The 20,955-nt window shown below is 57.3% G+C and overlaps 4 protein-coding genes across 6 annotated transcripts; 2 read left to right on the top strand and 2 right to left on the bottom strand.

Annotated features, from left to right (window-relative positions):
* Positions 1-3,400: 3,400 nt before the first annotated feature.
* CUTC (cutC copper transporter) lies at positions 3,401-8,439 on the bottom strand. Of its 2 annotated transcripts, XM_075758175.1 has the most exons (9): positions 8,318-8,439; positions 7,932-8,003; positions 7,793-7,852; positions 7,335-7,544; positions 6,082-6,117; positions 5,529-5,662; positions 4,922-4,949; positions 4,433-4,538; positions 3,401-3,837 (listed from the first exon to the last, which is right to left on the bottom strand). In XM_075758175.1, exons 2-9 carry the CDS (start codon positions 7,999-8,001, stop codon positions 3,726-3,728), a joined length of 756 nt encoding a protein of 251 aa, XP_075614290.1. In that variant the 5' UTR covers positions 8,002-8,003; positions 8,318-8,439; the 3' UTR covers positions 3,401-3,725. The 2 variants fall into 2 exon arrangements, with proteins under 2 accessions (XP_075614290.1, XP_075614291.1); XM_075758176.1 differs by lacking the exon at positions 7,793-7,852.
* On the top strand, positions 8,086-12,814 carry COX15 (cytochrome c oxidase assembly factor COX15). Of its 2 annotated transcripts, none has more exons than XM_075758172.1 (8): positions 8,086-8,716; positions 9,207-9,329; positions 9,550-9,736; positions 10,036-10,203; positions 10,726-10,807; positions 11,136-11,290; positions 12,171-12,284; positions 12,541-12,814. In XM_075758172.1, exons 1-8 carry the CDS (start codon positions 8,376-8,378, stop codon positions 12,670-12,672), a joined length of 1,302 nt encoding a protein of 433 aa, XP_075614287.1. In that variant the 5' UTR covers positions 8,086-8,375; the 3' UTR covers positions 12,673-12,814. The 2 variants fall into 2 exon arrangements, with proteins under 2 accessions (XP_075614287.1, XP_075614288.1); XM_075758173.1 differs by having other exon boundaries at positions 8,152-8,389.
* Positions 12,815-12,977: 163 nt separating this feature from the next.
* On the top strand, positions 12,978-14,851 carry ATP6V0E2 (ATPase H+ transporting V0 subunit e2). Its single transcript, XM_075758177.1, has 4 exons — positions 12,978-13,233; positions 13,316-13,363; positions 13,618-13,754; positions 14,020-14,851. The coding sequence occupies exons 1-3, from the start codon at positions 13,130-13,132 to the stop codon at positions 13,709-13,711; spliced, it is 246 nt and encodes an 81-aa protein (XP_075614292.1). The 5' UTR covers positions 12,978-13,129; the 3' UTR covers positions 13,712-13,754; positions 14,020-14,851.
* Positions 14,852-15,522: 671 nt separating this feature from the next.
* Positions 15,523-20,866, bottom strand: ENTPD7 (ectonucleoside triphosphate diphosphohydrolase 7). Its single transcript, XM_075758170.1, has 12 exons — positions 20,715-20,866; positions 20,471-20,644; positions 20,180-20,385; positions 19,918-20,068; positions 19,421-19,524; positions 19,291-19,347; positions 18,676-18,824; positions 18,426-18,592; positions 17,339-17,663; positions 17,172-17,257; positions 16,891-17,052; positions 15,523-16,725 (listed from the first exon to the last, which is right to left on the bottom strand). Exons 1-12 carry the CDS (start codon positions 20,720-20,722, stop codon positions 16,497-16,499), a joined length of 1,818 nt encoding a protein of 605 aa, XP_075614285.1. The 5' UTR covers positions 20,723-20,866; the 3' UTR covers positions 15,523-16,496.
* Positions 20,867-20,955: the final 89 nt, after the last annotated feature.

Here is a 20,955-nt window from a genome sequence, read left to right as displayed (position 1 = left end):
GTTGGGACAAAATCTCTGATGACACGCAGTTAATTGTTAACTTGGTGCTATTGCGTAACACCACAGACCAAAGCAGTGACCAAAAGGGCTTTAGGAACTGCATGGGCTCTGGGGAAGGGAGGAGAGGAAGGCCCAAGAAAGAGATGAAAGGGAAGATGTGAGGAAGCTGCTGTCACAGTCACTGCAGGACACCACAGCCATTGCTCAGAAACCACAGCCTTCACCAGCGCACACCAACCCAGACAGGCTCATGTGGACCCACTAAAGACAACGTGCTTTGGTGCAACAGACCTTTCCTGACAGAACAAGCCTGCTGAACACTGACAAAAAGTCCAGCAAAGGCTGGTCCCTCAGGAGCCAAAGACGACAGTACCCTTTTTCTCATGTACCACCCAGCCAGGAGGCCCAGGACACCAGCAGTGCTCCAGGCCTGGGAACTTGCAGCATCTGGCAGCTGAGCTGACCACATGCTGCAGTGGTCTTTCTGAGTCCCCAGGATCCAGGTTCCTTTGGCCTGCACAGCTTGGAGACTTTCCCAGCTCTTCCTTTTGCTTCTCTTTCCCACATCGCTGTGTTGTCTGCACGTTACGGCAGCTGGCTGACCACAAAACCCAAAGGAGACTTTGAATCTTCATTCTAAGGCAACCCCCAACCCTCTGAGACAGCCAGAGGACCATTCCCGAGGAGGCTGACTGCCACTAAATCTTCACCCTGCTGCCTAGAAAGGTGGAGGAGTGAGGGCAGATAAGGATGGTGCCACTCTAAGGCTGGAACTGAATTTGCTTTATCATGCATGCTCTTGGGGAGCAGCAGGTAACAGGGGAAGGTAGGGTGACTGCGAGGGTTCTGCTGTCTCATTGTTCGTGGGATTAGTAGATAGCTCAGAAGTCAAGGGTGATACAATGAGTAATTGCTCAGGAACAACCACCTTACCATCAATAGCAGAGGAAGGTTCAATGTCCAACTCATTGGTTAATTATTATTGGCTTGTCTGATTAAATCCACTTGGTTTTGTAAATAAAGCTGCCCCTAGTGCTAGGTCCTCCAGGCTGGAACCAACACATTGCTGATGAGAGCAGCAATCCGATGCAACGGATAAGAAATGAGTGAATGGAGCATTCACTCCCTCAGCCCTTCTCCATCCAGAGTGCTGATGTGATTCTTCTTTCTGCTCGCTGGCATAGGTGTCTTCTGGCCTTGCTTGTACCCACCTGGAGTGCTGCTGCTGCAAAGGGCAGCACTTGCTCATGGCACCTTCCTGTTTAACGCTCTGTCCCATCGCTTGTCTTGGTTTTCAGTACGTGTCACAGCCCATCCTCACCCCATCTTTGGTCTCATTTGGAGCTGAAGTGCTCTGCTCAGCACAGGATGCAAGCCATCTTCAATGTTCAAAACAAGCACATCACCACTAGCCTCATAGCTGGGACATGCTCCTCCTAAAAACCCACAAAGCCACCTCACTGCCCTTCAGCTCCAGACATGCTCCTCCTAAAAACCCACAAAGCCACCTCACTGCCCTTCAGCTCCGGACATGCTCCTCCTAAAAACCCACAAAGCCACCTCACTGCCCTTCAGCTCCTTCCATGCAGCTTCCTTCACTACAATACCCAGAAAACCTTCACTGGGACCAAGCTCATTGAAGTGGCAAGATCTCTTTGGCCAACAATACCACACCTTTTCCCTGTGCTTCCCTGCCTTTACCTGTCTTCCACCATCTTATAGCCTAAGTTTTCAAATTTAGGCGTTGCTTCATGCCCATCTCACACAGGGTCTGGTCCAGGACAGAGGCTTCTGCAAGACAGTCTACAAGTGAGTCTGGCCATCACTGCTCATCTCTGTTACTGAAGGGTTTTTCTGCTTTGTTATGCTGTAACCCCATGTAAGTTCAAAAGCCTTTTTTCTTTCCTTTTTTATTTTTAAATTTTACACAAAAGGAAGGAACCAAACTCTCTGTTCATGATGATGGGGGGGCGGGGGGGGGGGGGGAGCTGTGTCAGCATGTTTATTGCATTACCGGTTTCTTAATCTTTACCATGACTCATGAAATCTCACGACATAAGCCATGAGCTCTTAAATCAGGTGTCCCAAATTACACTGACTATAATTACAAATTATAGAATTGCTTCTGATTTTGGATCCTCCCTACTGCCTGCACATATGTCAGTGCTGAAGCAGGCTCTGACACCAGCCCTAAGCAGCCGTTCCTTTCCCAGCTCCTATGTTGAGAACTACCATGTACATTCCTGAGGTGTGTTTTGGGAGACACCGATACCTCTGATGGATCCACGTGAAAAGGTGGATGTACCCTTTGAGCTGAAGATACGTAGTGAGCCTTGGTTGTAAGTTTTCAATGACCTGATTCTGTTTAAGGTGACAAAAGCTGCTGCCACCTTGTCAGACATTACATTTTCCTGCACATCCTCACAGGCCGTATGCTATTGCCAAGGTGGGCAGACAAATCTGAACCCTGTTTTTTGCTTCCTAAGAAGGTCTGCTGTCTCTGCTGTCAGGGGGATTCTCTTCAGCTTTGTGGATCTTTTAGAGAAGAGCAGGCAGCAAGAATAAAGGTGCTTTATCTCTGGGTCTCTACTTTTTTACTGGACCACTCTTGACACCGTTTGGCTCTTTTGTTGGGTATTTTGCAGGGTAACCAAAATTAATCTAATTCTGACTAGGCAGCAATAACCCAACAGGCACATTGCCCCGAGCACTATCTGGAGAACAAGCAGATGGTTTGTGCTTCGTGTTAGGAAAAGAATCTGGAAAGTCCCTGAGAAAAAGCACCTTGTCCTCCCCAAGGAATCTCACAGTACGCCCAATCCCACCTCAAGCACCCACGCCCCACAGCCCAGGATGCCTCACAACTAGCCCACCTCATCAGTCAGGTAGTCAGAAGCTCCTTCCCATTAGAACTTAATGTGTTCATCACCTCTACGTACCAACATGCTTTTCCCTACCTAGCAGCTGCTGCATTGCTAATCCCCAGCTACCCCACTGGCAGACGCAGCAGGAGTTGTTTTCCAGCCATGGCTGTGGAGGTTCCCTCCCTGGCACTTCGGATGCGACTGTCTTCTCTCTGGCGCAGTAGGGCCTGGCTACTTCAACACAAGTCTGGCTCATGCCTCTCAGACCCAGCACGCAGCTCTCAGACCTACCTCTCCTGACACTAGGATTGGAGTCATATATTTAGCTCAATGCTTATTTGCTATTATGTCATTCTTGAGGGGTGTTTCTGCCTCCTGGGCAAATTGCCTCACATCACACAAATGAGCTCATCCGGACTTCTCTGTTCACAGTGTATCCTTGAACTGACACCAAAGCACACTGTACTGAGCTATGCAATATAGATCACAGTCTTATCTGTAAAGTAAAAATAAATTTTAAAACAGCACAGCAAGGGGGGGGGCAGCTGCAGTGTTTATTTGACAATCACATGCAGTGCTACACAATTCAATCCCCCTACTTGCGCAGCTCCCTTTTCTCCCAAATACTGCCAAACAGCTTGTTGCTGCAACATCTGGGAACGAGTCCTTTTATTTAAAATGGCCAACATAAGTTTCCAGGCCAGGGACTGGTCGTTCAGGGGAAGCCAAGGGAAGAGATGTCAGGCTTCGTCACCTAGTTCACATCCTCTGCAGCCTGAGGACGGAAGCAGTACCCATCTGTCCGTGCGGCAGGGAAGACCCTGGAGTCTCGGCACTCTTGTCCAAGCACGGTGCTTTCCACTACAGAATGTTCTTTGCAATCGCGTTCAGGGTCCTCACTTTGGCCACATCTGCCACCTTTATGGAGTATTCGGGGGCAGAGAAGGATGCTCCCATGGCAACGTTCGGATTTCTGTCAGGAAAATGACTGGTTACTATATGTAGGTGATACAGACGAGTAAGACACACTAAGGAAAACCCACTATCTCCCCTAGTCTCAGCAGCAGTCAGAACCTGCTGGTGCCACCCAGACCAAAGATGAGACAGTAATAGAAAGAAGAAGAATCCAAAGGCAAGGAACAGCAGCATCAGCAGAAACCCAGTGTAGACCTGTGGACAAACACGAGCCATTCCTCACTCATTCCTCACGTCCCGCTGGCCTCCCAAATCCTACACACTCCAGTGTTAAAGGCCTAAGGCAACTACACCAGAACCTGCCTTCCTAAGTGCCACACAAGTGCACTCACAAGCCCTAGGGCAGCAGCAGAAATGCCTCAAGGATCCGGTCACGCATGGAGCTCGTGTCCAGATGATGAGCACTGCTGGATTCGTACACTGCAGGATACAGAGTCAGGCATCATGATCCCAATCATGAGAGGGCAATTAGCACTGAGAAAGCTGTTTGAAATTTATGGCTGTTCTACAAACTCATGCTCACATTAATTCAGCTTTTCCCTTGTACAGTTTTGCTAAAAAATAAAAAAAATTACAAATAACTAATCAGTTACCTGAATTTCATGGCTGAGTCCCGGGCTGAGCGAGCAGAGCAATGAAACTCAGAAGCAGTGGAGCCTTCCAGAATCCTCTGCAGGTTGCGCTCTGTGATGCCACCCCCTGGTGAGGAGAATCCAGATGTCCCATACAGCCCAGATGGCACGGTCCCAGACCTGACATCACCTTGGAACCCACCCCCTACAGGACAAACACCATCTACACAGAGGGGTAAAGACAGCCCTTGGGACAAGGGAGATCCGGGCACACGAAAAGACTCGGGAGAAGCCTTGGTGCACAGATCTAGAGCTGCCCCCACACCCTCCAGTGAGCGGCAGGGCTCTGCCACCCCCAGCCGGCTGCCCGGCCTTTACTCGCACCAGGGCAGGAGCTCCCCCTCCTGGGGACCTGCCTCAAAAAGCCAGTTCAGCGCATCCCAGGGTGAGAGGCTAGGAAGCAGGGCTAGGGACCATGGGACCTGTTACAGATGATAACAAAAACATTACCTGGCACCACCACAATTCTGCCCTTCGCCTGAAAGAATAACAACATGTTAGTGATATTGCTCAGCACTACATCCGCACGTGCATTTGTGGGGTGACAAAGAAACTTTACACGCAGCACCTTCAGCAAGCTCATGGACGTCACCGTGGCTTACGATTCGTGTACTCTCACCCATCTTTTTTGTACTATTCATGTCTTACAAGGAAATGTGGAAAAGACTTTGCAGTTACAGCTAACACAACTCATCAACATTTCCTCCTGCCTCTCTATCCCACCTGTTTACCTCTCTGTTGCATTTTCCTAACAGGAACCATGAGATCCCAGCAGGGACCTCACTTTGCTGTTTACATGGGCTGATGACATCAGCTGATGAAACCAACTGTTGCTACCCTCCTCCCAGGCTGTGAGCAAGAAAAACCCAACCAGTCTTTGCTGTGGGAGACTTTGGGCTTCAGCCCACATGAACTTGGGAAAACAGACCGAGACCAAGCCAGACAAGAAGGGCAAATACTCCGGGACAGAAGTTCCTTACAGAAACAAGGGCTACCATAAAGGAGCTGCCTCCAGGCAAAGCCCAGGAGCAGCCACGGTAACACAGGGAACACTTACCTGTTCCGCAAGCCTCTTAATTAAGGACAATCCTTCCAGCGCTGAGCTGTCACAGCCGCTCGTCAACACCCGCTCAAACCCCAGAGAGATCAGGGTCTCTAATGCCACCAGAGGGTCGTGCACCATGTCGAAGGCTGAGAGATGAATGGAACAGCTCAGAAACTACTCAGCTCGTCATGCTCAAGCCCTGTCCCCCTGCCAGCTCAGGAGCCCAGGAGACAACGATAGGAAGGATCCTTCTCACAGCTGGCCACCCCCATGGGGAGCCACAGCTCCTGATTACAACATCCCCCTTGCAGCAGTGCCAGGGCCACCACGCTCAGCTCCTCAGACACCTCCTCTCCACACAGGGCAGTGACACAGCCCCCAAGCCTGGACCTTTCCCCTCCTGGGGAAACAGTACAGTCACAGCCTGCCCTTGCACAGCATGCAGAGCTTTCCCCTGCAAAGAACACCCAAAGTACACCAAGCTCAGCTCCCTCCCAGCCCCACCTTCCTCTGGCAGCAGGGCTGAGGCTGGTCCCTGCCAGGGCCGCTGTCCCAGGCGACTCACCTCGGTGAAATGTGACTGGCAGGGGACGGCACACCGCTGCAATAAAAAGACATATGGTCAGGACAGGCACAGAGTCCCTTATGCTAGAACCAGTAAAGCACATGAGATAAAAGAGGGCAAAGGCTTCTCGGGCCACTTCTGGGGAGCTCACAAGAGTCCCAGTACTTGCTGGGAACAACGCAGCTGCTGCTCTTTGGTGGGGAAGAGTTCTTCTGCCCTTTGAGAAAGCAACAAACCTTTGTTTTTATGAGTAACACCAAAATCCCTCATCTCATCTGGATCATGCAGAACCCTCATTCCCACCAGAGATGTCTTTCTCTGCAGGAAGGAAGGGGGGACCTTGTCTCATCTACCTGAGGAAAGGACAGGACCAGTGCTCTTTGAAAGCAGAAGAGCTGATTTTTGTGATTTCTTTACCTACAATTTCTGCTCTCAGATCACAGCAAACTTCACCAGTGATGCTCTATTTACTGGGCAAAACTTATTTATTTCTATGAAAATAAATCCAACTGTCTCCTGTCCTGGAAACACTGGTTCCAGCAGAGCACCTCTTTGCTCCAGTGGAGGCAAATCCTGGCAAGACTTCTCTCTTTAGCTGCACTTCCTACAGCATGTTCACCTTCACATGAAAACCTCAGCACCACATCACCAGGGAAAGGTTCAACCCTCTTTAGCTTTGGCTGTAGCTCACAGAGAAGGTGTGGAAGCAAATTCTCTTTCTCTCTACATGTTAAAGGTCTGGACTAACAGTTTCCCACTGCAGCTTCAGTAGCCTTTTACATGTTTCCATCTCTCTCTTATTATCTTTTCTCATTGGGTGTGTTACAGGAAAAAACAAAACCAAGCTGCCAGCTACCCACAAGGCCAAAGTCCAAGAGAGACACATCCTAGACATCCATAGCAAGGACACAAGGGAAAGAACAAAGGGCAAAGAAAACAGAGAAAAGAGAGAATCCAACAGTTTAATACCCTGGAGCCCCTGAAGCAGTTCTTCTTAGACCCTGCTATTGTGTCCCAGTTGGCCTGAAACTCTGCATGAACTACTTGGGGCAGTGGCCCTCGGTCTGTGAAGCTTTTTACCTATTTAATGTGTTGCAGCTGGAGACAGATGGCAAGGCCGCAGACAAGACCTGCAGACCAAAGCACCCTGCAGGTCTTTCTACAGCATCGGACAGAGCAGCACTGAACCCCCAGCCACAGCACAGGTAGTGCACACAGCTCGGCACAGCACTTCTGACCAGAGACACTCTTACCCAGCAATGCTGTGCAGAGCTCCGTATCAATGCGCCCGTCCTCAGTCAGGGCCCCGAACACCAGCCCGTCGGCCCCATGCAGCTTGGCAAGGCGTATATCAGCTTTCATCACCTCCACCTCACGGTCCGAGTAGAGAAAATCTCCACCCCGAGGTCGGATCATCACGAACACGGGGACTCTGACACACTGCTTCACCACCTGCAGGAGTCCTGGGGGGGGAGGGAGAGAGGCAGCTCAGCACCCGGCGACGGCAGCTCTAGGCACCGGGGGAGGCAAGGCGAGACAGTGGGGGGGTGCACAGGGCCGGGGGCGGGGGGGGGGACACAGGGCGAGGGCGAAGGGAGGGCGGGCGCTCAGGAGGGTGCGCTGGGCACGCTGAGCCCCCGGGCAGGGGCACCGGCCCCAGGGGAGGGGGGAGAACCCGGACCGCCGCAGGGCGGGGTCGGGCGAGGCTCACCCATGCTCGGGGTGGTCCCTCCTTCCACGAGGCCCGCGCACAGCTCGATCCGGCCAGCACCTGGGGAGAGGCACGTCAGAACCGGCCCCGCGGGGCCCGGCCCGCCGCCACCGCCTCCTCCGAGGCCCCCGGGCCTTACCTCCACGCTCCGCGTTGACGGCGGACTCCACCGAGTCCACGCACACCTCCATGAGGAAGCCATCGTCCATACCTGGGGCAGAGCGGCGCCGTCAGCCCGACCCGCCCCATGGCGGCCGCCCGGTTCCGCACCGCCGCCGGCCGCGGCCCCGCCCCCGCCGCACTTCCGCCGCAGGCCCCGCCCCCTCGCTCCCGCTTCCGGCCTCGCCCCCTCGCGGGCCGGGCCCGCGCCGCCCGCGGGCGCGAGGGCGGGCGCGGGAGGGCGGAGGGGGTGGGAAGAGCCGGCGCGCCTCGCTCGCGCTCTGCGGCGGAAGCCCCGCCCCCCGGCGTCGCGGCCCCGCCCCCGCCCCCGCCTGGGCCCCGCCCCCGCCTCGCACGCGCCCTCACCTGCGCTGGCGGCGCGCGGGGGTCGCTGCTGGCTTTCGGTCACGTGCCGGGGATTGTCATGGTGACGCCCAGGTGTGTCCGGAAGTGCTCGCCCTGCTTCCGGCGGCGCGCGCGCGCGCCACTTCCGGGGTCACTCGGGATGCTGCGTGCGGCTCGCGGCGGCGTCCGGCTTCTGCTGCCCGCGCGTGGCGGCGGCGCTGCTGAGGGACGGGGCGGGTCGGTACCGGGCCTGTTCCTCCCCCCGCTGCCCCCTCCGCAGCGGCGCCTTCAGCGGCGCCTCCTGCAACAGGTGTCCCAGCCCGCCGCGCCCCCGCCCGCCACCCCGCCCGCCGTGGGGCGATGGCTCCTGGCCTGCAGCGGCGCCGTGGCCGGTGCCGTGGTGCTGGGCGGCGTCACCAGGTGAGCGCGGCACCCCCCGCCCCGCTGGCACCGGTTCGTGTCCCGCGGCCGTGTCCGCGCCGGGGCCGTTGGCGGGGCTCGGGAGTTGAGGCCGTGCGGAGGCGGCGGTCCCTGCCGCCCTCCGGTCCCCGCCGCCGGTGACCCGCCTAGGCTGTCCCTGCGGCCCGCGGCTGCCTCCCGCACCCGTGACCCGGCCTGAGTGCGGCTGTGGGAGCCCCTCTCGTGCCTTTCCCCACTCCTGGTTGCAAGGGGACGTGGTGGGGTACCAGAGGGGCACTGTCCGCGGGGCATTGATCCGTGGGGGTAACTTTGTCTCACACGTTTGTGGTAATTTGGGGTCTGTTGCTCACTCACGGACTTCCTGATCTCCATCCTGTTTCTAGCTGTGAGTTTCAGGGTTGCCTAGTGCAGCCAACAGCTCTCGTTTCGGTAGGTTTGCATACGGTCAGGGAGCAGAGTTGTGCCCGCTTGTGTCTCTGTCTGCTCCCAGGCTGACAGAATCGGGCCTTTCGATGGTCGACTGGCACCTGGTGAAAGAGATGAAACCCCCGAGGACGCAGCAGGAGTGGGAAGCCGAGTTCCAAAAGTACCAGCAGTTCCCAGAGTTTAAAATGTGAGTGTGCAAAAGTGGAGAGAGGGTGGGCTAGGAGCATCCCATCTGCGACTGAGCCACACAAGGAACTCTTGCCGACATCACTGAGAAGGCACGTGAAGCCTGTCTGATGGTGGCTCCTTCGCTGTCTCCCTTTCCCTGAGGAAGGTGATTCCTTTGTCATGGGAACTAGGACTGCCACCTCGCATTGAGTCATTCTTTGTTTTCCTGTCTTTAACAGCCTGAATCACGACATGACGCTGACAGAGTTCAAGTTCATTTGGTACATGGAGTATTCGCACCGCATGTGGGGCCGTGTTGTGGGCTTGGCCTACATTCTGCCTGCCGCCTACTTCTGGCGAAAGGGCTGGCTCAGCCGCCCCATGAAGGGCTGCGTTCTTGCGCTCTGCGGTCTGGTGTGCTTCCAGGTGAGAGAGCTCTGTAGCTGCAGGGGTTAACGGCAGCATCTCCTGTGAATATCTTCTGATCGAGCGTCGTTGAGGCAGTGGGACTCGTGAAAGCTTGGGACAGGGGTTGGTGCTGGTAGCTGGTTGAAAGTGGAGGAAACAAGTTGCTTTGTCCCTAATGTTTATCTGGTCCTAGCAGTCACTGTTGCCCTGTCCGTGCTGAGACAAACATAAAGGGTTATTCACCGAGCTGTCTTTCTGATGAAGGGCAGTATAGCAGCCTAGGGGAGCTGGCTCTGACCCCTCTTTTTTTTTGCCAGGGACTGCTGGGATGGTACATGGTGAAGAGTGGGCTGGAAGAGAAGCCAGACTCTTATGACATTCCTCGGGTCAGTCAGTACCGTCTCGCGGCACATCTCGGCTCTGCGCTGGTTCTGTACTCTGCCAGCCTGTGGACAGGGCTGTCGTTGCTGCTTCCGCTACACAAGGTACGGAGGAGCGTGTCAGGAGTCAAAAGCGCAGGGTAGTGTTAATTCAGAGGGTGAGGGTGTGATGTGGAGGGTGATGAAAGGGTGTGAAAGGTGGTGGTGCTTCTGTTTCAGTCTCTGTTCCTGATTCTGATCTAATACTGTGTTACAAAACACCCTTTCTGTAAACTTCTCAGTTATGGGACGCTTCCTTTGACTCGTGCTGTGCTGCTCAAAAGCAATCAGCCTCAGAGTTCACACAAGCTCAGGCAGGGGTCTGCCTGTCCGGGCTAAATGGTTTGTGCCAGTGACTGCCCAGTGGCCTCTTCAGTTTCTGTACAGGGTCGGACTCAATTAGTTGTGGCTTTGAGGAACCACTGAAGTGTGACTGTGCCGCATGGTGGGTGGTAGCTGGATTCCTCCTGTAAAATACAGGCCAGCTACTTGGCCTGTATAGGCAGTGAAGGTTTTTCTTACCTGCTGCAGACAGCACTAGAAATGCTTTGCTTTGATTTTTTTTTTTTCCCCCCCTGTATTTTACAGTTACCTGAGAGCCATCAGCTCCTTCGCTTGAGACAATTTGCTCATGGCACTACAGCTCTCATTTTTCTTACCGCTCTTTCAGGTAAGAGTATTTCTTTCTGCTGTCCCATCTGCAGCTCATTCCCCTCTGCCTTGTTTTTCTTCTAGTCTGGTGGGGACTGTGAGCAACTCCATCATGTTTTCTGGGAAAACTTTATTGCTGGCAGGGGGCTGCCAGTCAAGAACCTCCCTTACTGGCCTTTGCTGAGCAGATGGAGATGCGCCTTCCAGCCTTCCTATTGCTGTGCGATCTCTGTATATTTTTCTAAAAGAAATTCAGGATCAAGCTGAGCTCTTGAGTCAGAGCTGTGCAACCTGGCGTGCCACCTGTGCCTACTCTGGTTGTCTCATTTTCTGCTCTGGAATTGCAGGTGCCTTTGTGGCAGGGCTGGATGCTGGCCTTGTGTACAATTCCTTCCCCAAAATGGGGGAGCGCTGGATCCCAGATGATCTCCTTGCCTTCTCCCCCGTGCTGAGAAATATCTTTGAGAATCCTACAACTGTACAGTTTGATCACAGGATCTTGGTAAGTGCCGTCTTCCTGCTGTGTCTGTGTTTCTTCTTGGTTGCCTCCTGCAACCAGGCTGTCCTCTTTGGGCTGTGGTTCTGTCAGCTTGAGTGATATCCAGGGTGTCCGAAGGTCCTGAGAACACATTACCAATTTGCTTCTGCGGAAAGAGGAAGTTTAGCACTCTATTTCCTTGTGGACATCTTCCTCCTGTGCAAGTTACAGACTTCATTTCTTTGTGTCTCCTTTTCCGTAACAAGCTACAGACCAGGGTGGCCCTCGCTACTGAAGTGCTCGGGAAAGTAATGTGAAATAAAACTTGGAAGTCCCAATATTGAATGATTCATCCAGCATTGCTGAACTTGCTTTACACCAGTAGTGCTCTGTGAAAATAGCTAGTTAGAGCAGTCCAGGTATTTAATACCACTGCCAGTGCTACTGTGGAGTAAGCCATTGCTAAGACTAAAAAGAAAGATTAAGTGAAGAGGAATCACCTGGGGTGACCTGCTCAGCAAGATTACGCTGGTGAACTACTGCTGAGTGGTAAAAATGAGATTAGTTTTCCAGATGACATCTTCCACCTTTAGTTGTCAAGGTGACAGATGGGGAGAGGGCAGAAATAATCCCTAATGATGTGAAGAAATGAGGAAAAACTATTGGAAAGTAAAGCATTAATTGGAAGAAAAATGGAACTGTCTATAACTTTAGTTAAATTTCAGGGTTGTTAACCTGGTGGGCATGGGGGCTCTGGGATTTGGTCATGGCCATTAACACGTTTCTGCAGTTAAATATTGCTCACAGAATTTCTTTTACTGCGTGGAGGGTGCAGCCGAAAGCCACTGCACTCATTTCCTTTGAACCTTCCTTGAAGGGTGGTTGTTTCCCTTCCCTTCTGTAGGGCATCGCTTCAGTCACAGCTGTCACAGCACTGTACCTCTTCTCGCGCAAGATCCCACTCCCTCGCAGGACCAGGATGGCAGTGACTTCCTTATTGGCTGTCGCTTGCGTGCAGGTACTGTCTTTATTTTTTTCTTCTTCTTCTGTTTTTATTTCTCCCTCTAGTCCTTTGTAGCACATTTGTGAGATGGAGCCATCCTCAGCTTGCATCTCTGCTGGAGCTGTCTCACCATACTGCACTCACAGTCTGAATTTGAGGGTGGGAAGTCTGGCAGCGGCCATGGGCCTTTGGACATCATACTCTGTGCTGGGGATGTGTACCAACGCTGCATCCGCAGCTGCTCTTCTTACCCCTTCTCCCTTCTTGGCAGGTGGGCCTGGGCATCAGCACACTGCTGCTGTATGTCCCCACACCTCTGGCTGCCACGCACCAGTCGGGCTCCCTGGCACTGCTCAGCATGGCACTGTGGCTCATGAGCGAGCTCCGGCGGGTGCCCAAGTAACCCACCGGAGGAAGGGCCCTCCCGGGGAAGCTGTGCTGCCGGGCCCGGAGGCAGCAGAGACCCACTCACCCACACCCCGGGTACAGGGAGGAGGCGGCGGGTGTGAGCGCGAACTTTGTAACATAAAGGCGTTTTTTGCGGAGCGGCTGGTGTCTGGCTGGGTGCCTCCTTTCCGGAGCGAGGTGAGGAGGGGTGCGGGGAGCCCCGGCGGGAGCCGCTGCAGCGGGCCCGGGTCGAGCCGCGCCGCCGCGGCAGGGAGGGGAGGGCGGGCGGGCTTCTTTTGGCGCCCCCTGGCGGCTGTCCCGCGTCCGCCCGGCGTCGCATCTCGGCCAATGGGAGGCGGCGGTCGCGTCAACGCGCTGCGCTCCGCCCGCGGATTGGCCGCCGCGCGCGGCAGTGGGCCGAGCGGCATCCGGTGCGGCGGCCGCGGCGATCGGTCTGTCGGTGCGGAGCGGCCATGACGGCGCACAGCTTCGCGCTGCCGCTCGTCCTCTTCTCCGCCTTCTGGGGCCTCGTGGGCATCGCCGCCCCCTGGTTCGTGCCCAAGGGGCCGAACCGCGGGTGAGTGAGAGTCTCGGAGGGATACCGGGTACGGGGGGTCCGGGACTGGGGCCTCACCGTCCTAACGCCGGTGTCTCCGCAGGGTGATCATCACGATGCTGGTCACCACCGCCGTGTGCTGCTACCTCTTGTGAGTACCGCGGATCGGGCCCCGCCTCCCCTGTCCTCCGTGTGGCCGCACCGGGCCCAGTGGCTGCTGCCCAGCCTCCCGCCCGTGGATGAACGGGACAGTGCCCGGGCTGCGGCCGGCCTGCCTCCCTCCCGGGCCACTTCGCCCCCCGGGACAGCAGTTCCTCTGCCAGCCCCTTGCGTTAGCAGCATCCCGGGATCCTGGTCCCTGCCCCTGTGCTACCGGGGCTGATGGCAGGTTGGGTCTCTTTGCAGCTGGCTCATCGCCATCCTGGCCCAGGCCAACCCCCTGTTCGGGCCACAGCTGAAAAACGAGACCATCTGGTACGTGCGCTTCCTCTGGGAGTGAGCAGTCCCCAGGAGCTGGTGCCTGAACAGAGACCCCCGTCACCGTGAGTGGGCAGAGGGTCGGGGTGGCAGAGATGTCCCTGCTTGTCTGGCTGGGGAGGGAGCTGCGGCCTGGGCCTTGCTGGGTGGGAGATGCTTTGGCTTCTGTACGTTGTGGCTGTGGTGAGCTGGTCTCAGCATGGGGCTGCTGGCTTTGCGCTGGGCCTGAGCAAGCACGTGCTTCCCCCGAGTCTGTGGATCTCTAGGTTTGTGGGGGTCCCTCGTGGGTGCAGTTTGGTGCTAACTTCTCCTCCTTTCTCCCTCCCCCAGCTCTTGCTGCTGTTCCAGCCTCTACCCTCCCATACCAGGCAGGCCCCAGAGGTGCTGGGGCAGAGGCTGGACCCACTGCCCCAGCACGTCCTGAGCACTGCAGCCTGGACCAATGATGGCTGGGCCCCAGAGCGTGGCAGGCAGCACCCCTGCCCGGAATGAGGGCCTGGTAATCCCGGCCCTGGGAGCAGCCATGCTACCAGGGAGAGATCCCCTCAGCTGGCCAAGTGCTGCAGTCACTGACACCGAGCACCATCCTGAGAGACCTGTGTGTAGTGCCAGTGGATCCTGTCCCTCCCGTGTTTGCCCTGCTCCCTCCACTGTGCTCAGCCCTAGCCCCTCAAGTGAAACCCCTGCTCATAGCCCAAGCTGCCCAGCTACTTGCCATATCCCCGGTCATCTCAGGCATGGGTTGCCCTTCTGCATGAGAAGGCAGGAGCCCATAGCATCCTCTGCTGTATGGTCAGTCCCCTGTGGTGAGGGAAGTCCTTACTAATATTCTGGCTGTGGGTGTGTGAACAGAGGGCTGACTCTAGAGGAATATGTGGACCCCCTTGGGTATTATGAGGGAGGTGCAAGGCAGGGGGTTCTGCTGCTTGGCAGCCTGTTGGAGGGGATTGCAGGGATACTGTGTCTCCTCTTGCCTCAGCAGTGAGGGTGCTGCAGTAGTGTCTAGGTACCGCTTCCCCCCCCAACCTGTGTCCAGGTTCTGAGAACTGTGTAGGGCATTGTGTTTTAGTTTCCCCTTATTTATCAGATAATTCATCTGTATTTATTTGTCTGTGTTTGTTAAATTTGTGTTGTGGAAATAAATCCTTTTTCTAGTAAGTGATGCTGGAGGCAGAGTCGCTTGCTGCTTGGAGGCTGAGAAACAGTCTTGGCTTTATTCAGACTTCTCCCCTTCCCCTTAAGCCTGCTCTTGAGAACAAGGCTGGGATCCTCAGCTGTTGAGCAGGAGGTTGGCAACACACTGCATGGAAAAGTGTATCCTTGATGCCACCTGTGCACTTGTCCTGTAGGACCAGGGTCACAAGTAGAAAATGGCATGTGCTAGAGGGAGAATTGGGTACCTGCCCAGCCTTTCTTGTAGGCAGCTGTGCTGAGGCCATCTCTGTGGCTGTGCAGCAGCAGGAGAAGCTTAGTTGCCTCTTTCCCAGGCAGTTCCATAAGACTGGGGTGGGGAATAAGGTAAAAAGCAGGGACCGACATCTTCCACGCGCTCTGAGCGGGCAGGTTTTGCTCCTAGGAGGAGGGCAGCAAAGGATGCTGTCTCCAAGGATCACAACCATTCAGTTTGGATCAGAGCTTCCCTTGCTTCTACCAGTTTGGGGGCTGAGCTCAGCTGTCCTGCTGGAATCGCAGAGAACACCTGCTGGCAAGAGAGCAGCTCCATCGTCCCCCCACGGTGGCACAAAGCAATGCTGTGCAGACACGCGCTGGCCCCCAGTTATCCCACCAGCTGTCCCTGCCAGGGAGGTGCTCACAAGGAAACAAGACCAGTGCTGGATGGCTCAAGGAGTTTGTTTATTGCTACACGAATGGGAACAGCTGAGTTCAAGTAAAAAGTGACAAACTTCATCAGGTTGTCAGGGGCTCCAGCCCCAGGGGAGGAAGACTTGTGCCTGTGTGCACAGCCACAGCCCTGACCTGCCCTGGGGCAGCGAGCTGGGCTGGAATGAGGTGGTTTCCCCATGGGCAGGCCCAGCCTGCGCTCGTGGGGGTGAGAACCACTGGTCCTGGTGCTAGTACCCAATTAACGTGTGGGACGCCACGGGGCAGATGTTGCCCAGGATGGAATGTGTAAAAGGAAAGGCAGCCCACAGTGGTGGTGCCTTAGGAACCAATCCCTGAGCCCTCAGTGCTGAGCCTGGGATGTTGGCTAGAACTGCGGGAGGATTGTCCTGGGAGGGGAAGACATGGCAAAGAGCAGGACACCTCTTGAGGAGTGCTCTGAGAGGGGCTGGCTGGGCAGTGCAGCTCACTGGAGCTCGTGGCTCACCTGGTTCCTGCAGTAACTTTGCTGGCAACTGCTGTTCTCCAAGCCTGTGGGCTTGTAAGGGACTGCAGAAAGGCCACCCCGGGTGATGAGCTACAGCACCTCACCAGCTTGCTCTGCAAACTGGTGGCTGAGTCATGGGGTGGCCTAGTGCTTCAGGCCACAGCCCTGGGTTGGCCACCTCGGTGAGCATCCCGCTTATCTGTGGGACCTGCCAGGGCTGCAGCCTTGAGCCTGCTGGCAGCAGAGGACTTTGCTCTACACCACGTAGCAAGGCGAAGGCCAAGGAATGCAAAGATTAGGACTGGGGTGAGACAGAGAGGAAAGCCGTCTGTAGCTGCCTCAGCCCTCCGGTTCTGACGTGGAGGTGACAGAGCACGGAACTGACATAGTCTTTAAGAAAGAGTCCAAGCCCTCGGAGCCCAGGCTGTCAGCCAGTCCTGGTTCTGCTGGTGCAACTGGATGGTGGGTACCACCAGTGTCATGGCCCGTTTCCCTGGCCCGGTGGCACCACCACCTTGTCCAGCCAGAGCAAGGCAAGCTGGGCTGAGCGCAGCTGCCGGCGGTGGATGCGGCGCAGCCGCAGGAGGTAGAGGACTATGGCCAGCACTACGACCAGGATGCAGGCAAAGAAGAGATAGTGGTTGTAGACAAAAGAGAGGCGCAGCCAGGAGGTGTGTGCTTGCCGGATGCTCTCCTGCCGGAGATCCCTATGGAGAGGAGTCAGGAAATGCCGTGAGATGCCATGGGGTACTACCAGGGTCCCGTGCTTCTCCTTCCCTTGCCGGGGCAGCAGAGCCCTTGCCCAGTGGGGTAACTCCTGTTCCTCCCCAACCACCCTTTCCTAAGTGATGTCATCAGCAAGCAAACGGTACCTGAGTGGCAGAAACCGCGTCTTGTAGAGGATGGCTCCCAGTGTCCACTGCACCTCCCGGTCATACACCAGCTGGGCCGTACGCAGGCTGGGGTAGTCCAGGGGGAAGCGGAAGCCCTGGTGAAGGACTTGGTACATCCAGGCTGATTTGAAGCACTGATACCTATAGGCATGGCACATGGGAGCATCTGCCCGACGCTACCCCTCACACCACAGTCCCTCACCCCAGCAAAAGCCCCCCAGGAGGTCCGGCCACGGCACCCCTCCAGCAAAGCCACTTACTTCAGGCGGTGCTGGTCAGCATGTGCTGAGTAGAGGCCGCCACGGAAGCGCTGGGTCAGCACCTCCCATCGCTGGCTGCAGTACTCCTGGGGAACAGAGAAGTTGGAGCTCAGAACAGAGAAATGGCCCCCACTCCCTCCCAGCCCCAGGGCTGGGGCAGCACCCACCTGGGCAGCTGAAGTGAAGGTGGGGGCACTGTAGTGGCCCCCCAGGCGCAGCACATCCTCAGTGCAGTAGAAGAATTCGGAGAAGCCGTAAAATTCACTGTTGCCAAAGTCAATGGGTGCTTTGTAGGCCCCCACCAGGGAGGCATGGCTGCTGTTGGTCCCGGCCAGGAGGGGCTGCAGCAGCTCCACGCAGGCCGGCCAGTCCCCTCGCCCCCGCATGTACAGGGTTTGGCCGCCCCTTGACACCATGTCCTCTAGCCCCACAGGCAGGCAGGGGTCCAGGAAGGGCACCTCAGGGCTCAGCCCTGTCTGCTGGCTGTGCAGGCTGGAAAACAGGCCAGGAAGGAAAGGCAATTGCATGGGGGGCTTCTGTGCCGCCTCCCAAAAGCCTAGTCTAGCGCATCTGGATACCCCCTGCACGAGACCAGGCGTTTCCCCTTGTACCCTGCAGTGCTGGCACCCACCGTGACACCTCCTGCTGAAGCTGAACTAGCCAGATCTGTCACATTGACCTGCAGCCATGTGCCCCGAGCACCTGTGGGTGCAACAACGCACAGCCCACCCCACCCAGCTCACGGGGATCCGCACCCCTGCGCAGCCTCCGGGGATCTGGAGGCAGGGTTTGCTCTCGGCACAGGAGTACCTGGGCACCAAGCCTCTCCGCCTCTGGCAACAGCTTCTCATAGCGCTCTGGGAAGGGAAGGAGAGACAGGAGACAGAGAGCTTGAGGCGGGGATGCGGTGGAAAGATGCGCTCAGTGAATCGGTGCTGAAGAAGGAGGGAAAGTCAGAGAAAGAAAAGCCAAAAGCAACTAGAGGGGCCTCCCCACAGCCTACTGTGAAGGGAGGAGGGAGGAGGAGGAAGGCAGGGAGCTGCGGCACTGATAAGGCTGCTGGGCTCAGAGAAGGGCAACACTGGTGCACCCTGTGCCAGCCCAGGCATCTGCTGCTGCCAGCGTGGCTGTGGGAGCTGTTATCGCCACAGGCGGCTCTTGGGGCAAATCCAATGGGGAGAGGGCAGCACGAAGGAACCAGCACCCCATTTTGCAATGCCCCAGCAGGAGCACTGCCAGGTGAGGCAGCAGTACCGATTGTGCACATAGGTCTGGTTCAGCACAAGTTCCTCATAGCGTTGCCGAGCAAAATTGCCCCCGAAGCCCAGGAAGGTGTTGACGTAGACACGGTACACGTGGCCAGTGTGCTGCACGTCACAGCCCAGGTTGAATTCTGCCAGCAGGCTCTTGGCAGCTTCCTCCTGGGGGTGCAGAGAGGTCCGTGATCAGCAGCGACCCAGGGAAGGCAGGGGCTGCTCTCAGGGCCAACCAGCCAGATACACACCTGCTGCGGGGAGGAGAAGGCTCCGGAGTCAGGCACTTCGTAGGCGATCTGCAGGGAGGCGCCCCCCATGTCTAGGATCCCAACTGTTCGTTTCCGAACCAGGGAATGTCCCTGGTCCCCCAGCGCTACGGTGACCACCGCATCCTCCTCTGCAACCCACAGCGGTGCATCAGGAAGGGACAGGGCCTGGGGCACCATCTCCTCCCTTCCACCATTACCCTCTGCAGCAGCCTCATGGGGCCCCTCCACCCATGCAAACAGCCCCCAGCATCACTTGCAGGGCAGCGGGTCCTGGCACTTGGGGCTGGCCACCCCCTTGGCTTTGTAGGTTCCCCCAAAGCATCCACCACTGGAAGCCACGACAGGAACACTACTGCAAACCCTCTCTCTCTCTGGTTCTTCTCCCAAAACGCTGCCAGTGCCCCCCTTCACGCAGGTGCCTCTCCAGGTCCCAGGTCCAGGAGAGTGTCACACACAGGGCTAGGGTCAGGCATTGCCTGGCCAGAGCGGGAGATGCTGCCAGCTCCAGAGCCTGCGTTAGCTCTAGCGCCAGGGTGATCTCCAGCAGGGCTCCGCTCAGACCCTCCCAGCCGCTCTGCAAGCGATTAGACTCACCGTCCTCGTGATCAAACCGGCCCAGGACAAAGTTGATGCCAATCCAAGCATAGACACCTGTACAAGACAGAAAGGGTGATTACAGTAATATACCAAAGGGAACCAAGCACTGCTTTGTGGCAGCTCCTACCTTCCTGTTTTCCTGAGATCACTTCTGCATGTGATTTGGAGAAGAGGAAATCGAACTCCAGGGGCACGTTTCTCACCAGGTCCTCCAGGATCGCAGCCTGCTGCCTTCAAGGGTGCAGGAGAGGGACAGATGCTGAAGGACCGTCACCAGTGACACTCCTTTGCAGGAACACAAGGAACAGCAGCAATCCTGCTGCAATATACCCCACGCCCAGCCCCACGAGCCCTGCTGCTGTACCCAGTGCGCTTTGGAGACGAGAAACTAGATCTATTCAGCCCAAAGTCTCTCCCCTCCCCTCCCTCCCAGCCCGCTCAAAGCCTCCTTCTGCAGCCCCCGCCACTCACCCCCAGCGACGCGCCCTTTCCTTTCTCAGATCCCCCCCAGGATTCCTAATTCCCCCACGAGCCTCAAGACGAGGCAGTTCTCATCCCCTTCCCCACGGCTGAGGGATCCCAGCGGGTCCCTGGCTCCCCTCCGACACGGGCGGCCGAACTCACGTCTCGGGCAGCAGCCGCATACCCGCCGTGCACAGGATGTACAGCGGAGTCTCCTTGTGCTTCTGAGCCGGGACGTGGGCTGCCGCGAACTGAAGCAGAGGCCGCAAGTAGGGCGTAGCTTGCTCCGGGGCTGCCGCCGCCACCGAGATGCCTGCCCGGGGAAGGGAGGCTGAGAACCAGCCCAGCCCCGCCGCGGGTAGCGGCCGTACCTGTCCCGCGTGCGGTGGCCTCGGGGCCGGGAGCAGAGAGGGGTGCCACCCACCTGGTTTAATTTTCTTGACGACGGGGCGGCTGCTCCGGTCCCTCATCTGCTTGATGTCCAGCAGGTCGTGGGGGTTCCCGTTGTGCGGGGGCCAGAAGTAGACAAACACCCGGGACCCGCTGCTCCCGCAATCGACGACCACTCCGTAATTGAGGGCCGAGTCCTCGGTGTCGGTGGCCGTCAGGTCCTCCACCCGCGCCAGGTACCTGGGGGGGGGGGGTACACAGGGCGCCTCAGCACCGGCTGGCACCGGCGAGCCCCGGGCCCCCGCCAGCCCCCGTCCCCGCTCACCTCTCGTCGCGCCGGGCGGTGCGGGGCGGCGCGCCCCAGCGGCGGGGAGCGGCGGCCGCCAGCAGCAGCAGCAGCCCCACGGCCAGGGCCAGTCCCAGCGCCGCCGGGCGTTGCCGCGGTCCCGGGCACGGGCAGGGTCCCGCCGAGCGCCACAACGGGCAGGAAACGCCGATCCTGCGGGCAGAGGCCACATCTCAGCACCGGGCCCGGGCCGGTCCCGGCCCCCCGGCCCGGCCCCGCTCACCTGGCCATGTGCACCCGCCGCCGCCCGCCCGCGCATCGCCCCGCAGCCGGCACCCGCCGCCGGCACCGGCGGCCACGTCACCAGGTGCCCCCGGCGCGGCCAATAGGTGCCGCCGCAGCCGAACCCCGCCGGGCGGCGCTCCGCCTCCCCCCCCCGCCCCCCCCCCCGTCCCCGCGGAGCCCAGTCGGCCCCGCCACCCCCTCGGCGGAGCCACGCCCACGCGCCGCGGTGACCAATCGGA

The sequence above is a fragment of the Balearica regulorum genome, chromosome 7, assembly GCF_011004875.1.
Source record: "Balearica regulorum gibbericeps isolate bBalReg1 chromosome 7, bBalReg1.pri, whole genome shotgun sequence".
NCBI lineage: Eukaryota > Metazoa > Chordata > Aves > Gruiformes > Gruidae > Balearica > Balearica regulorum.
This window is presented reverse-complemented; position numbering and strand designations above follow the sequence as displayed.

Excerpts from the sequence above, each read along its gene's own strand:
- CUTC (XM_075758175.1), bottom strand. The coding sequence starts at position 8,001 with ATGGACGATGGCTTCCTCATGGAGGTGTGCGTGGACTCGGTGGAGTCC. Across the intron at positions 7,545-7,792 it reads AGGGACCACCCCGAGCATGG|GACTCCTGCAGGTGGTGAAG; the intron begins GTGAGCCTCGCC and ends CTCCCCCCCCAG. Across the intron at positions 4,539-4,921 it reads CAGAATTGTGGTGGTGCCAG|GGGGTGGCATCACAGAGCGC; the intron begins GTAATGTTTTTG and ends TCTCCTCACCAG.
- COX15 (XM_075758172.1), top strand. The coding sequence starts at position 8,376 with ATGGTGACGCCCAGGTGTGTCCGGAAGTGCTCGCCCTGCTTCCGGCGG. Across the intron at positions 8,717-9,206 it reads GTGCTGGGCGGCGTCACCAG|GCTGACAGAATCGGGCCTTT; the intron begins GTGAGCGCGGCA and ends GTCTGCTCCCAG. Across the intron at positions 10,204-10,725 it reads TGCTGCTTCCGCTACACAAG|TTACCTGAGAGCCATCAGCT; the intron begins GTACGGAGGAGC and ends TGTATTTTACAG.
- ATP6V0E2 (XM_075758177.1), top strand. The coding sequence starts at position 13,130 with ATGACGGCGCACAGCTTCGCGCTGCCGCTCGTCCTCTTCTCCGCCTTC. Across the intron at positions 13,234-13,315 it reads CCCAAGGGGCCGAACCGCGG|GGTGATCATCACGATGCTGG; the intron begins GTGAGTGAGAGT and ends GTGTCTCCGCAG. Across the intron at positions 13,364-13,617 it reads GCCGTGTGCTGCTACCTCTT|CTGGCTCATCGCCATCCTGG; the intron begins GTGAGTACCGCG and ends GTCTCTTTGCAG.
- ENTPD7 (XM_075758170.1), bottom strand. Across the intron at positions 17,664-18,425 it reads CAGACCTATGTGCACAATCG|CCTGCACAGCCAGCAGACAG; the intron begins GTACTGCTGCCT and ends CCTGTTTTCCAG. Across the intron at positions 16,726-16,890 it reads ACGCGGTTTCTGCCACTCAG|GGATCTCCGGCAGGAGAGCA; the intron begins GTACCGTTTGCT and ends TCCTCTCCATAG.